The sequence below is a fragment of the Chrysoperla carnea genome, chromosome 1 (genome assembly GCF_905475395.1).
Source record: "Chrysoperla carnea chromosome 1, inChrCarn1.1, whole genome shotgun sequence".
Classification (NCBI taxonomy): Eukaryota; Metazoa; Arthropoda; class Insecta; order Neuroptera; family Chrysopidae; genus Chrysoperla; species Chrysoperla carnea.
The window spans coordinates 93298348-93314383 of record NC_058337.1 but is presented as its reverse complement, the minus strand read 5'-3'; the positions used below and the strand labels follow the sequence as shown (position 1 = coordinate 93314383).

The 16036-nt window shown below is 26.7% G+C and overlaps 1 protein-coding gene across 1 annotated transcript in view; it reads left to right on the top strand.

Annotated features, from left to right (window-relative positions):
- LOC123304745 overlaps window positions 1-15237 on the top strand; it is a 28279-nt gene extending 13042 nt beyond the window's left edge. Inside the window, exon 2 of the mRNA XM_044886383.1 lies at window positions 14050-15237. Within this exon, the coding sequence (XP_044742318.1) occupies window positions 14050-14802 (753 nt within the window). The 3' untranslated portion in view covers window positions 14803-15237. The remainder of the gene's footprint in view (window positions 1-14049) is intronic.
- The last annotated feature ends 799 nt before the right edge of the window (window positions 15238-16036 follow it).

The window sequence follows — 16036 nt, the reverse complement described above, 5'->3', positions numbered from 1 at the left end:
TTTATTTAAAGTTAAGAGGGTATTATTATTCGATCGAAAAAAGATAGACAAAATATAAAAACAAATGAACGTTGTCAGTTGGATTACTAACTAGGAGATACGAGTTCGATCCACAGGTCAATTAATGGTAATTCATTCATTCAAAATTTTCTAACTAAAAATTCAATATTGAATGAATAATATGACTAAAAAATTATCTCATGTTTGATTATGTCACTTATGGTGATTTAATATATTATAAATGAGATAATGATTTATTCAGTATTAAAGATCGGAAATACTATAATTATATATAGTATCATTAAATCTTCATTCTTAAAACTTGTTCGAATAGCCAAAGAAGTGATTACAATTTGAGGTTTTACTTCTTTGGTTATTAGTACCCGGTAAGAAGTGCATGGCGTATACTACAATGCTAGAATGGTATAGCGACAGACACTGTAGTATCTATGTTAGTATAAGTAATATTATAGTATTGAAAATGGGCCTATCGCCTTACTACATTAACTCGTCCTCCATAACTATTACTAATGTTACTATTTCCTCAAAACAGTACACAGTATGGCGTTTGCACCGATACCCGTAGCCTGTAGTTGTGTGAAAGTTGGCGTTAAATGTTGTAGTTTCTTTAGCAAAGAGTCTACGTTGAAACAGATGTAAGGGTTGAATGAAAACGCAACGGAGGATTTTGTATAACTTTTGTAGCTTATTACCAGACTAAATTTAGTGAAAACTGTACATTCGGCATGCATTACTTACATTATGCAGTCAGAAAATTGAAATAAGAGTACAGAAAAAAAATACAAATATAAGAAAACATACTAAGGGAACATTTTGTAGATTCGATGGGTATCCAATGAACTATTACTATTAGAGAAACTGAGATAGGTAGGAGAGTCGTATACCCGTCTCGCTTCCTCCTCTATGAGCAATGCGGACTTCGATAAAGAGACACACAATAAAGCTTATGACACACAATAAAGTTATAACAATGGTTACTTCGACTTAAAATAACTCGCCCATGCCTGCTTTATACTAAACGATTATTTGATAATAATGTTATGTAATTGAAAACAAATTATATGAAACGAATACTAGAAAACTAAAAGACCATAGATGCAATTTTTTTACTTGCTTGTAATAATAATAATTGATAAAAAGGTGCAGTAAATAATTTGTACATTATTACTTACATTCAAAATTGTTTCGGTAAAAAGTGTGCAAATTTTAAAAACAATTTCAAATTATTGACTTTAAATATTATAATTTAAGTAGATAGTAACCATATATAGATGATTTTTGCGGTTAAAACGATTTCAAATCAAATCAACTTGTATTAGAATAACTTGATTACCACATCAAAATAATATAAGTCATAGTTAATTTATCACATAATTAACGATATAATATAATAATGATGTTTAAATTTCAATTAGTTACGTAATAAAATGAATAATGATTTACATGAAAATAAAAATAAATTTATTAGATTTTGGGTGTGATGTTTTGAAGAAGCCCTAATGATTCGCAAGTTTTTAACTTATTGATATAATTTTTGGAACTTTGTTCCTTATCGCACGTTATCGTACTGATTAGTTTGCTGGTTAGGAGGTAAAACCAAACGTTCATCAATTCTACATATCTCGGGAGTGATTTCTGGAATCGTTTCTCTTACAATCCTTTTTAAATGGTCTACATTTTTAAAAGACCATTAACATTTCTATCGAACTTCTTACATTTGTGGACATCCTGTACATTCGATGTCAAAAGTGAATAGCTGAATGTTATATTTTCAAAATCAGAGATTTTTATAAAGATTAACTATTTTTCCAAAAACGTCAAAATAAAAACATTTCCCATATGGAGCCAACTTAAGTAGACACGCTGCATATTAAAATGATAGATAGATATCTACTCCTTTAATAAAAAATTATCTTCATTTATGTAAAAATACGTAAAAAGATTAATTTTATAGAAAATTGGAAACTCGTTCTGGGTTTTTTTTAACGGTTTTAATTCCGAAACGAATAGTTTAAGAATGTTCTGCTCACAATGTAACAATACAATGTTACATGTGCGAGGTTCATTTACGACTGACAGTACATACTTACAAAAATCGTGCTAACAAAAAAAATTGAATGATGTAATCGTTGAGATTTTGAACTCTGTTGTATTTTTTTATATTTATATGTTAACAACTCTTTAACATATTAAATTAGTTCAAGTTTATTTATCAAAATAACATCTATTCATCCAATGTTAAATAAAAAACGATTTTGTATTGCTATATTTTTATAAAATATATTTTTGTTTATACCATGGAATAATGAAATTAAAAGCGAAACTTCTTATTACAAAATATATTGAATGGTGAATTGAAAAAAAAATTAATATCGGTAAAGTGAGTGATGAGTAGATTTTGTTGAACATTTTGCATGTAAATTTTAAAAAGAGTTAAAAGATAATTCATTTCCTAGAAAAATACTAAAAACATTTATTTAGTGTTTAAGCCAAGGTTTTAGTTTTCAATCAAAACAATAATTATTGTTGTATTTAAGTAAAGAACGATTCTTAATCTAATAAAATTAATCTTAAAAAAAATTTTAGTCATCATTTCCATAGTGTATTTCTACAAATGTCTGAACATGCCCCATCGCGATAACTCAAAAAACCAATTGAAACTGATCATGAATGTATGAGACTAGTAATAATCTATATTTTAAGAATAATGGGTAGATGAGAAGTTTAAAAATAATATATATAAGTTTTTTAAAAGCAAACTCAAGTCTTTGAATACAATTGCCTGATGCCGAATTTGCCATACTACCACAAAATGTAACTAAACTAAAAAATGTAAAACTAGATTTGATACAATAACAAAATTTGAAAGTGAAATTAAAATTGTTTAAAAAACGGAGAAGTTATAAGCATTCAAAGATTGTTGCCCATCACCTTTTAGCGAAACAAAATTTTATTAGTAATCTCTATGGGTAATATTGTACAATGACGTCACTAAGCAATATCTTCCTCTTTGTTTAATTATAAACTTTTAACATTCATATGTTGCATATTACTAAAGATTTTCAAAAACCAACTTCACTTTTCTGATCATCCAGTGAGAATTGTTCACTTGAAATGATAAAAAGAATTTAGTCATTACTCCTATTCACGAAATTTATGAATAGGCACATATAGATAATTCATTAATTTATGAATACTATATTCTTGTTTCGGGAAACATCGTTCGCAGCCGTGGTAAGAAGCAGTTTCAATTTTACTTCTGAAATAACGTAAATAGTTTATTTTCTAAGTCAAAAGCGTTAATTATTGTTAACCTAACCCTTAACCAAGGCGGATCCTTATAAGTTAAACATATATAGATCTTTACAAGTTAAACCTATATAGTTGGACATCACCATAAGTTACATGCATTGCTAGCTATAGTTTTTATAAAGATACCTTTAATTTTTTAAAGATACCTTAAATTTTTATAAAGATACTTTTAAGGTAACCTCAACAATTTGAAATTATTCTTGCGGGAAAAAGCGTTCCATTTTAATTAAGTTATATCATTCTTAAAAACTCTTTATATATTAAGTACTAGTCTTGAAATGGGTCTATTACCGAGAAAGTTATTAAAGTTTTCCTTTTTGAAGTTTAAACCATGTAACGACGTGGGGACCCAACGTCTCCACTGGACATTCATAGTAATCTGAAATGACAATTCATCCTTTGATATACGTATTTTTCATTCACGTATGTTATAATTTTCATTGATGAAGGAAGGTTAGCACTAATGTTATATTATCTTACTCGTGAGATTATATTCATGTTCCAGGGATGTAACACTTTGTAAACTGTACATTATACATAAAAACCGTTTGGAACATTTTAGCATTTTGATGATATTATGCAGTTATTTGATTGGCTTTCAAGTTTTTTAGTCCATTTCTTATTATAGAATTAAGTCCTTGAAATATGACATTTATTGTAAAATGATAATCAATCATTATTGTTACAAATTAATACATTAATTTTAATTAGTTTTTTTTTTTTTACTCTCTTTAATTACAAGCTATATTAACAGCATTCATCTTTAAAAATTAATAAAGTGCATTAGATATTTAGAGATAAAAATTTCCTAAATACCTAACATTTAAAAAAAAAGAAATACTTGAGTTGTTGTTTTGACAGGTTTTTATTGCTTAAATTAATTTTAAATTCTGCTTTATCATTTTAAAGGAAGATAAAACAGTATTGACGAATAATCACATTTTATCTGATAAATCTATTTATATAATATAATCAAGGGCGTCGCTAGCCAATGAAAAAGACGGGGGAGCATGATGAAAGATAAGCAAATGAATAATATGAAAAAAACTTAAAGGCCTATGATTGCTAAAAACACAAAAAGCGAGTAATTTTTGCACATGATATAGGAGTGTGTTTTTAGCTTATTATATTACATAGCTGTTTCGTTTCAATGAAGCGTAAAAATCAAATAAAGTTCAATTGAATTCGGCAAAAAAGTGTAAATAAAAATAAAAATATTTTTATTTAAATATAGTAAGATAAGGTACATTTGGAAATAAAAAAATTTAAGTTTTGCATTTGATGTGAAGAATGTTTTAAATATTAGTGTCGAGCGAGGAAAACTTGGTATCTAAATGATTGTAGCTCAAACTGAGTAAAAATTATCACAATAATGTTACTTTATTTCAAATTAAACATACTTTTATTAGCTTCATACGTAGATAGTATGTTAGTATGTAACGGAAACTTTGAACATGATTTTGATCCCTTTCAAAACGTCGTACTAACTCGAAATTTGGCATACTTATTAAGGACCGATGATAATACAATTATTTAATTTTAATTATCCTCAGGATTTTCAGAATTAACGATTTCCATATCTGAAAATATATACATTTATTTGCGCTCCCACCATATTTTATACTGAATTTTTGATAAATAATACGCTACGCTTCTTTAAGATAAAGTGATTTTTTTTTTAATTTAAAGAAATTATTTTCTACATTTTAGTTTCTACAACTTGCTACAAAAGTGTGTTTTTTAGTTTTTTTAAACTATTATAAAAAAAAAACTTAGTTTACACGGCATTTAGAATAAAAAGATATTTTCTAAATGTAATAACATAAACGAATGAATAACAAACCAAAAAAACTTGCTTTTGATTCGGTAATCAGTGGTTTCATAATACCTACATAATCTTTTCATAATAATATAAATCACAAATCCTAACTGATCTTTAAAAGAAAGATAGTAGTCATCTATGTTGTACATTTTTAGTCGACGGGGAGCTTCTCATCACCTCATTTTTCTTGTCGTTTATAATTTTCTTATGTATAAAATAGTTTTCTTCGATTTCATTCTTCGCTAAAAAACTACTACCTATATGGTTATTAAAGCGATTTTGTTTTAAATTATACTTTTTAATAATTTATTGATTTATTATTATTCATTCTTTTTATGTTTCTGGTCAAAATAAGGCGACGGATTTTAATAAAAGAGTAATTGCAGTATAAATATTGATATACAAGTATACTTAAGGCACATGAATAAAATTCCTAAAAGAGGTGTATTGGCAACATTGGGGTAGTTCGAAAACAAAAACCTGGAAGATTAAAACGATTAAGAGAAAAAAAAATCGAAAAAACAATATTCCCTAGACTAACTAAAGTTTTGCTTTAACTAACAAAATTTGAAATGTTATAAAAGGTGAAAAATTCACACATATGGAGCACGTTTTCGAAAGCATGATACTCTTTCTTAAGACAGCTAAAATAAAGACGTAGCGGATGGAAATAATTTAAACAAACATTGCACTAGATATTCAAAAGGATGGAAATATATATCCATTACTGCGATATTACATAAACTTTTGCTACAATATCCTAAATATTACAAACAATAAATATTTTTAAATTCCATTGAAACTAAAAGTGTATTGAAAATGTTCTTTTTCATGAAAAAAATACATAAAATTCGTGATTGTGTCATACATTTGTATTCTTTTATTTCATATTCAATTTATTTATTAAATGCACATTTATCGTTCGTGTATACCTATCAATACAGAGAGTACTTTTGGTATCCTTACTTTACAATATTTAAGAGTAATGAGATGCGAAATATGATGCACTCTATATTTTTAATAACAATAGTCACGATATTTATAAGAATAAGAAGAATATAAAAAAAAATAAATAAAACACAACGAAATAAGAGTAAAATTGATGAGAGTTAATGATTGGCCTACTTTTATGAAATTATTGCTTTACTTAGAGATTTGTAAAAAATAACAAATATTGATTACGCAAAATTATAATAATGGCTCTATATCAAATTAAATTATAATGTGTAGCACTTACAAGTGAATATCTAAATTATTTCATGAATATCATAATTGCTTAGGTAAGGCCGTACCTGCTACTATTTTTACCTCTATATTTTTATAAAACAGACAAGAAAGACAATTTTTTTCATTGGATCTTTATGTTCTAATATCGCTTAAAAAAATTTAATTAAAAAAATACTAAGTAGAAAATTTTATGCACTAAAAATTTAAATGGTTTTTCAACTGAGGAAAAGTTTGAGGTATTCAGACCAGATGTAATTTCTTGAACATTCTTATTTGAGCACTTTTATTAAGAATTTTAAAAACAAGATCAAGAGATTCCCGTCATGGGCTTCTTCGAAATGTATATAATATATATATATATATCTTCTCTGACTACTTCGAAGGTACATAATTGCCGCGGATCTTGTAACGCTGATTATCTAGCTGTTTATAATCTGGTTATTTCAGTCCCAAAAATTTGAAACGATCCGCAGAAATCAAGTATAAAAAGAACTTAATAGGTAGAAATTGCACACTTTAATCTCATATTTTTTCGGATAGAAAATACTCTCTGCACTAATTATTACCAATCATTTGAGCCTGTCCAAGTGAAAAAAAACTGTTCCTATGCTTATATATCCATTTTTAAAAGGGTGATACGGGGAATGCTTAATACTTACACTGTGTAAATATTACACACTTTTTGTAAATATTTTTACATATGGAGATGTTTTGTGGAGCTCACACAATACTTTTTAAACTACTTATCGATGTCCATTTTGATAAACTGGTTATTTTTATAAACTAGTAATCATAAAAGGGTATAAACGCTGCGTGAATAATTTTGTATCTAATGGTGGATTACATCAATGATGATTGAGAAGTTAATACCCAATTAACTCGAACTCTGACTAACGGATGAAAGTTAGATAATTAAAATATTATTTGATGAGTTGTATATTTCAATATTAATTTATGAATTCATCAAACCATTAAATATTATATATTTTTAAATATTTAAAAAAATTTTATAATCTAAAATATCTTTTTTTGGTTTCTACTTTATATGCAAGCTTGGATTCAATGTTGTTTTTAATAGGACTTCGGAAAATCCAGGCAAAATTAGAATCTGAAAGAAAAAATTGAACTGGAAATGAAAAAATCTATTGTTAACGTCATATGACTTCTATATAGGTACCTATAAAAGTTTTTTACGATTTCTTCTTTTTGAAAATTGACTATTAGACGGTTCAGTTATTTTCGAAAATCAAGTTCAAGAGCTCAATAATTATCGATGGTTGCAGAGTTGCCATAAGAATTTCTATCGAGTAGCCCTATCTGTGAAAAAAATTTTCAACCAATAATAATATATGGTACATGCTATTTCAAAAAACTTTTCGTACTAACGTACTAAAACGTACTTTTCGTCATAATTCACGAGTTATTTAACAATACACAATCAAACTTTATTAACCAAGAAATTGCCGCCATAATATACAATACCATAGGCAGTAATTTTGAAATTTAGTTTTCCAAGATCCAAAGCCTGGTGGTTGGTTCTTGTGATTCTAATGATTCTAAAATATAATCATTTATTTCATTTGTGTAACAATAAATTTTATCTAAACAAAAATTAGATTTAAAACTTTGATGTTGACTAATACTTATACGAATATTCTATTTTTGGGCACTTCGTATATTTATGCATCTTAACTACTTAATTTTATTCAAATTACATTAGCGGATCAATTAAAAATTATTAAAAAAACTCTTGCAACCTAAAGTCGGCCATATTAATTAAGTCACGCCTCTATGTCAGTTATCAATAGTTTTTAGTGAATTTATTTCTTCGATAGATTTTCTTTCTGGGTGTATAAGCATATTTTTTTCACAGTTGAGAGTGCTTGGAAGAAAAGCACAATATGTAATGCACATGTAGATGCTCTTCTTAAAACTTATTAGCCAAGGTACAATATTGAATAAATAAATTATATTTTATAATAAGAAACGATTAACCAATATTATAAGTGGCCCATTCAAAAATCATTAATCAAAAATATACTCATAATAATTACAATTTAGTATTACATATTATTATAAGTTTAATTAAAATGAAATCAAAAAATAAAAGAACATTAAGAAATCGTAATTGTTTTTGTTTTAAATAAATAAAAATTGTTTATTTTATATTAAAAGCCCTAAAGCTGAGATTATTTTTATATTGTCCAAAACAAAAAGTGTATACCAATGCTCCATGCAGTAAGTAAATAAATTAACTTTTATATTATGTACCTACAATTTGCTTTTAAATAATGATTTTAAAGATCCATTAATATTATAAAAATAATATATTTAAATGTCATGGTTGTCTGGATTACCAGACATTACTTGATACATTTAATACACTTATATATATATACACTGTGCTAACTAAATATTTGATACTTAATTATTTTGTATTACCTGATCTGACGCCTTATTTACGGGATAATTAACCCAATCTTAAATTAATAAAATATATATTCATCAAAATAAAATTCATCCAATAAAACAATACTTAAACAGAGGATATGTTTTATCATAGCGTGAAGCAGTGACTAAATGCAAGATTACTACAAAAAACCTTATTAGGCTACTTATATTATTATACAAATTAACTCATAAAAACCAAGATTTATAACACTCCCTTTCTTTGTAAATTAAGTTTTGTACACAAACTATTTTGTACACGGGCAAACCTCACTATGCATATTGTGTTGAAGTTGTAGGTTGATACGATATGTAAGATTTTGTTCAAAAATTTTTGTTGTTGTAGTAATATCGCATGTAGGTCACTCCTTTACGCTATGGTAAAACACATCTTCTGTTTAAGGAGTGCTTTATTAAATAAATTTTATTTTGATGGTTATTTTTTTATTAATTGATAAATATAAGAGTCAGTTAATTATCTCGTACATTAGGCCCCATATCCAAATTTGGCACAGAACATTTTGATATTTATTTTCTCAGCTTATTTAGGAAGCGAAAGTTCTGCAGAAAATTATAGGACACCCTGTATAAGTTTCGTTTTTAATCGAGAGAGCCACTAGAGTGATTATTTGTTGGGATATTCGCTTTAATATCGATAAGAATAAGTCATAATTTATTTTGTCACGAATATTTTCTTGGAACGCGACGTGAAATCTCATATCAATTATATGCTACATCACGAATAATAACAACCATTTTTGTCCATATACAATGTACAACGATAAAATAAATTTTTAGCCTGAATATTTATTTAAATAAAAAATTCCGACATACTACTTCTGAGAAGATTATAATTAATTATATTTTATTAGTATTTTAAACCGTTAAAAGTTATAAAAATGTTTTTGTGATTTCAGTATTACTAATTGTAAGTTTTATTTATGTATTCGTGACTAGAGTATAAACATCTATCTCCATGGTATAAACAAACAAAAAAACTATGAAATTTTGGATTGAGATCTTTGTCGCTAACGTTTTAATTGAATTTGCCCCTGAACTTATGTAGCAAAACTAAACGTTGTTAAAAAAAGAACAAAAGATTTTACTTCAATTTCAAATCGAAAATAATAGATTAATGTAGTCTTGCCATAAGACATTATAATGCAACGATACGTTGAAAACTTCTTAACAAATTTTCAGGTTAAAAACATAATCTCTTTATCATTACGTATACGTATAGAGATAAAAATCTTAAATGTATAAATTAATTATATCTTTATAAATATTAAGAATATTTGTATTTATACAAATCGCAATCTTGGTCGTGCGTTTGAAATATAAACTAAAGCATAAAATTTGAATCTTAATGATTGAATATTTACAATTCTATATTTATTGCTTAATTTAATTAATATAATTGATTTATTGATTTATTAAAAAAAAATATATAAATGATTAAAAGTGATTACAAAAAGTAAAATAAATATTTCACGTGATTCTAATCACGTAATAAATAAAATTTATGGTTTTGATTTTAGTTTAATTCCAAATCAATGTTTATTTATTAAAATTAAAATTGACATTCGGTACATACATGTCTAAAATAAGAAACAAGTTGCGGTATATTTGTTTTATTTTAATCACACAAAAAATTGGTTTATTTGGTTTGAACCAATTTTGTGACATTCCGTAGTCAAAATAAACACTGAAGATTAGCATTTTATTTTGTATAATTTCAGTTGATAACTTGACAATAGAAAGCGATGATATAAGAGTTGGTCAATTTGATAATCTCTAGTTTCAAGCTTCTATCTGCGTCCAAACAATATTGTGGGATGTTGTAATTTTCACATGACATAATATTTTTCTTAATTTTTGGAAGCCTCTTTTTATCGATGGGGTGAGTTTATTAAACATATTCACTTGTTTGATCCAGTTCCCAGAAACGAATGTTTTATGGTACCTACTCGTCTCTTATATGGTACCTACTCTGCTGTCATACAAGAGTGGATTGATAATAAAACAAGTGAAAACAAACAATTAACTGAGTTAATTGTTGAAATACCATGCATAGTCAGTGTTGATTTCTTTATCACATAACACATACATACATGTGACAAATACATAACTGATAATCAAGTATAGTACCTATTATAAAATTATAGCGTTATTGGCGCCCTCACGGGTAAACAGTGATGTTTACGAAAAAATGTTTCAAACAAAAGTTGTTTAATTTTTGATAAAGAACATTTTTTACATTTAAACTTTTGTTCTATCTCTAACGGTTAATAAGATGGGTCCACGGACCCAAGACCCAATTGACCTATGATGCTCATTTACGAACTTGACCTCATTTTTTACGTCCTGAGTACGCTGTAAAAATTTCAGCTCGATATCATTTTTCGTTTTTGAGTTATCGTGTCCACAGACGGACGGGCGGACGGACAACCGGAAATGGACTAATTAGGTGATTTTATGAACACCTATGATAAAATTTTTTTCCTAGCATCATTATTTTTAAGCGTTACAAACTTGGGACTAAACTTAATATACTATGTATATTTCATATATACATGGTACAATAATATACTATGTATATTTCATATATACATGGTATAATAAAGTTAATAATACACAGTTACTCATAAATTTAATTTTTATTTGCACAAAAAATGAATAAAAACTCTAAATGAATATAGTAGAAAATGTTTAATATAGAAAATATGTACGTTTTCAGCAATTCAAATTGGTAAATGGGAATTCATTGTATTGGCACCATTTTGGAAAATTTTCAAGATAACCTTTAATGAAACTGATCTAAGTAGTAAAATAGCACAATGATTGTAGTTTTATAAAAAATGTAGAAACGTTTAGAATATGTAATCATTATTTCAGGCAAATCTATCATCCTGCTGGTCGCCCTATTAGCTTAGTTGGTTAAGCGTAATCAAGTCCTTCCGCGGTATGCTTAGGGTAGCGGGTTTAATTCCCGCCGTCGCAACAAAATTAATTTAATTAATAGTTGTGATTGGCTGGTGTAGTGCATGGTATATGCATGAAGGAGGTGCACTCAGCCACTGAAATTGAGGAGCTGATAAATGAAATTATCAGCGGAAAGGTGGTGGTAAAACACATATATGGTATCACAATTGGCTCTATAGCCTAATTGTGCCCTTCGTGGACAGCCAATATAATCTAACCTATCATTCTGCTGAGACCTATAAATTCATTTTGAAAATATGAGTGAATCTCCAGCCATGACTATAAGAAGATAAAAAAGATCAAACAGGGGTGAAAATATTTGTGGATGTTGAAAACAATCTCTTTAATTTCTGTACTAAGAGTTACTAAAAACCTACCCGGACCCTCGGAACTATATATTTCTTATAGAATCCAATATAGATTCATAGCATACATACTTCACTTATTTATTTTAAATATCTACTTAGCGTGTTTTTTATATAATTATCCTGAACAATATATACTTTGGTCGATTAGTTTAATAATAATGTTTTTTGTTTAATTTAATATATTTAATAAACATATAAATAAAAAGAACTACTCATTTCTTTAATATTATTATTAAAGATTAAATTATTTATGTTTATATTTTATATTAATATTAATATATTATCATTATTATAAATAATATTAAAATTTATTTATTATTTAATATTGTTATTATTTACCCATGTGCTAAATCATATAATATAATCATTATTATTTAAATGTCAATAATAAATATTTATTTTTTAAATTCAAACACACATAAATATTTCAACACACATTTCATGTGTTTTTTTTTTTTAAAGAATCAAATCAAATTTCATTTAACTTTCTTTTTTATTTTAGTTTTTAATATTTATTTTATTTTATTAAAGATGGGTTAATATGTTAACACAAATTAATAATAATAATTATGTAATAATACAAGAAAGTTATACAAAAACAAGATTATATGACATATAATGTACGTTTACGTTGATCGATTCAGCATCATAGCATTATAATAAAAGTTTTTTATTTTGGAAAAAGGAACGGTTTTTTGTTTTTAAATTCTTTACAGTTTAAAAGTTATAATTTTTTAAATCCATTTTCGAAAGCTTATTTTGTGAAAATGGACTAGTTGATAAGAAAGAAAGTAAAAATTTTTTTAATAAAAAATACTTTTTAAGGGGCAAGCTTTTATTGTACGAAAATTCGCTCAATTTAAAATATATAAAATGAATCAGAACACCTCTTCTACTCCACATGCCTAATAATTTTTAGATTCATTCTTGATAGTAAGCGCCTCAAGCTTTTACAAATAGTCGAGTATGAGTGACTCATAGATAAAATTATTTTCTACTCTTTAGTACAGTAAAAGCTTTTCCCTTAAAAAGTATTTATTATTAAAATTATTAATTAAGGACTTAAAAAAATGTATATATCAAATATGGTGGAAGGGATGGGAAAATCAGGACGCCACAACCTTAACATGCATTCATCCAAATTAAATGTCCATGCAAAATTTCACCTCAATCGAAAACCGGGAAGTGGATCAAATTTGACTTGCAAGATTTGATTACAGACAGACAACGGGACAGGTGAAATTAAACGGGACAAGTGAAAAGCTTGTATAAAAGCAATCAATGCACCAATGCTTGTAATTCGAAAACTCAAAAAAAATGTTTTTTGCTTTACGACGCGATGCTTAAAGTCGATTTTTATTTGAACCTTTTTAATAAGAATAGTTTTTAATGAACAGCTTACACTTGTTTTAAAATTTTTTTTTGTATAAAATTTTTTTTATGTCTATAAAAAAGTTCAGTTCAAAGATATATACCCATAATTATTTCAAAAAATAATTACACTATTTATTCATGGGTAGTGAATTTTTTGTTAACTATTCACAAAAACTATGAAAATAAAATAAAAACAAAAAAAAAAAAACCAGAAAAAGTCATAAAGAACTTTTATACAATACTTCCAAATTAATTAATTAAATTGTTTCAAACAGGTATCATTTTGAATCATTAAACAAATTAAATAGTCAATTGTTTATGTTAAATAAAACAAAACAACAAAAACACAAACTAAACAAAATTTTTGTCTATTGTTTCACAAAAATAATAATTAAAAAATTTAAAATTTTCTTTACAATGAGGAAGAAGAGTAATTAGGAAATTAAACATAATCAAAAAATAATTATTTTAACGTAACCTTTTTTATTGTTTCAGATTGGATCATTTCTAACAATTGCATTGGTGATACAACAATGTTACACAATTCGAGTATCATATAACACCAGACCTGGACCCATTGAACCACCAAAGCCAACACCCACACCCTATTATGTGGATAATCATCAAACTGCATCTATTGTTCAACATATTCCAGCACCAGTATTTGAAATCACTGAGAATGATTTACCAAATCCATTAGAATATTACCCCTATTTACCATATCAATACCGTAAAAAAGTTCGGGCTAGTTTTGAGAAAGCTCCTGTTTCAATCTACTACGGTTCGGAATATGACCAAAAATATGGTCGTCAATTACCTTATGCAACATTACGTAAGATTGCACAATATAATGCATTGGCACAACAAAAAAATGCTACAAGTGCTCAACCAAAAACGTCTATAATTAGTCAACGTAGCTTGAATCGTGCTGAAGGTCAACCGCTTGGAAATACAGCTGTATTGCCCAACCCTACTGTTCCAGTTCAAACCACAACAACATTAGCTAATAATGCTGGTTTGAACTATCGTGGACCACAAACTTTTGGCCCTGATCATTTTGCACCAGCACAGCCACGATATAATACTGTACAATATTTTGGTAGACCACGTCAAGCTGATTTAAATCAACGAACTGTACCACAATTTGGTGTGTTGTATTCAGCTGGAGTACGGTATTATGTTCCACGTTTGGATGATTACGATAGTGAAAACTCTGTTTATGAACGGCATGATGTGAAAAAATACTAATTGTACATAATCGAATTACGCTGGTGCGAATAATCTTTCAAGGGCGTATTTTGATAAACATTCCAAATTTTTTTTAAAACATCATATTTTGACCTCTTGAAGACGAATTTTATTGGCCGTTTTTACCAACAATCAAAACAAAAATTCGGACAAGCTGTTCAGGAGATCCAAATAAAAATAAAAATCTTGATCCAAAATCAAAATAATCCATTGGCATATTATTCGTGTCAGTATTAAATATATTTTTATATACTAAATCCACCTGACCATGACGAAATAAATTTTTTTTTAAATTCTAAATTACATTTTGACACATTTAGGTGGTCCTTATACACAATGAGGCTCGTCGTGCCATTTCTATTATTTCGAATGCACGTCAAAATTTTGGACTACCACAATTAATTTTAATTCAAATTTGAGTGGCTAAGTCCATTTATTTAAAAATTTTTGTTTGTGAATAAAAATCTTTGTTACAAAGAATAATTTTCAATTTTAGAAGAAAAAAAAATTGTATTTATGTATAAATTAATTAAGAATTAAATAATATGACTCTACCTCAGAGATCGCCCCATGTTCCCCCAAATCCAGCGTCACTTTTTATTTTAGTTTTATTTTTTTTGTAAATATTTTTATCTAAATTTTATTTTTAAATAATAAAAAGTTTACTTAATTTTATAAAATTGTTTTTTTTTTTTTTTTTTCAATTAAACAAACTTAATATTAAATTGTTTTTAATTACAAAATTTATTATGTATTTTTTTGATAGACATTTCTTGTGTAATACGATTTGAATACATTTTGTTTAAGTTACCTTTATAAAAAGATAAGGGTATTTACTGCAAAAATGTTTCAATTTGTAATATTAGTGAAAGGTAAGATTCAAAGTAAACCGCCAGTAAATCATATCCTTTAATTTTAACAGGTTCTAAAATAATTTCAATTTTGGTAATCACTAAATTAATATATTCATAAAAAGTCAGAAGAAAATGAGCTGATGCAATTAAACTGATAATGATATTGATAATATGATATATGATAATCTGTAGGTTATGTCATTGAAAGAGACAAGAGTATCATGACGCGACAAAAACAAGTTAATTTGAGAAGAATCGAAAATGATAATCCTGGTTTTCGATAAATAATCAAGAAACAAACGATACGATTTTTTCTCATTTTTTATAGGATTTAAATCTGTAAAAACAAAGCAAAAAATCATTTTAGGTGGTAAAAATTT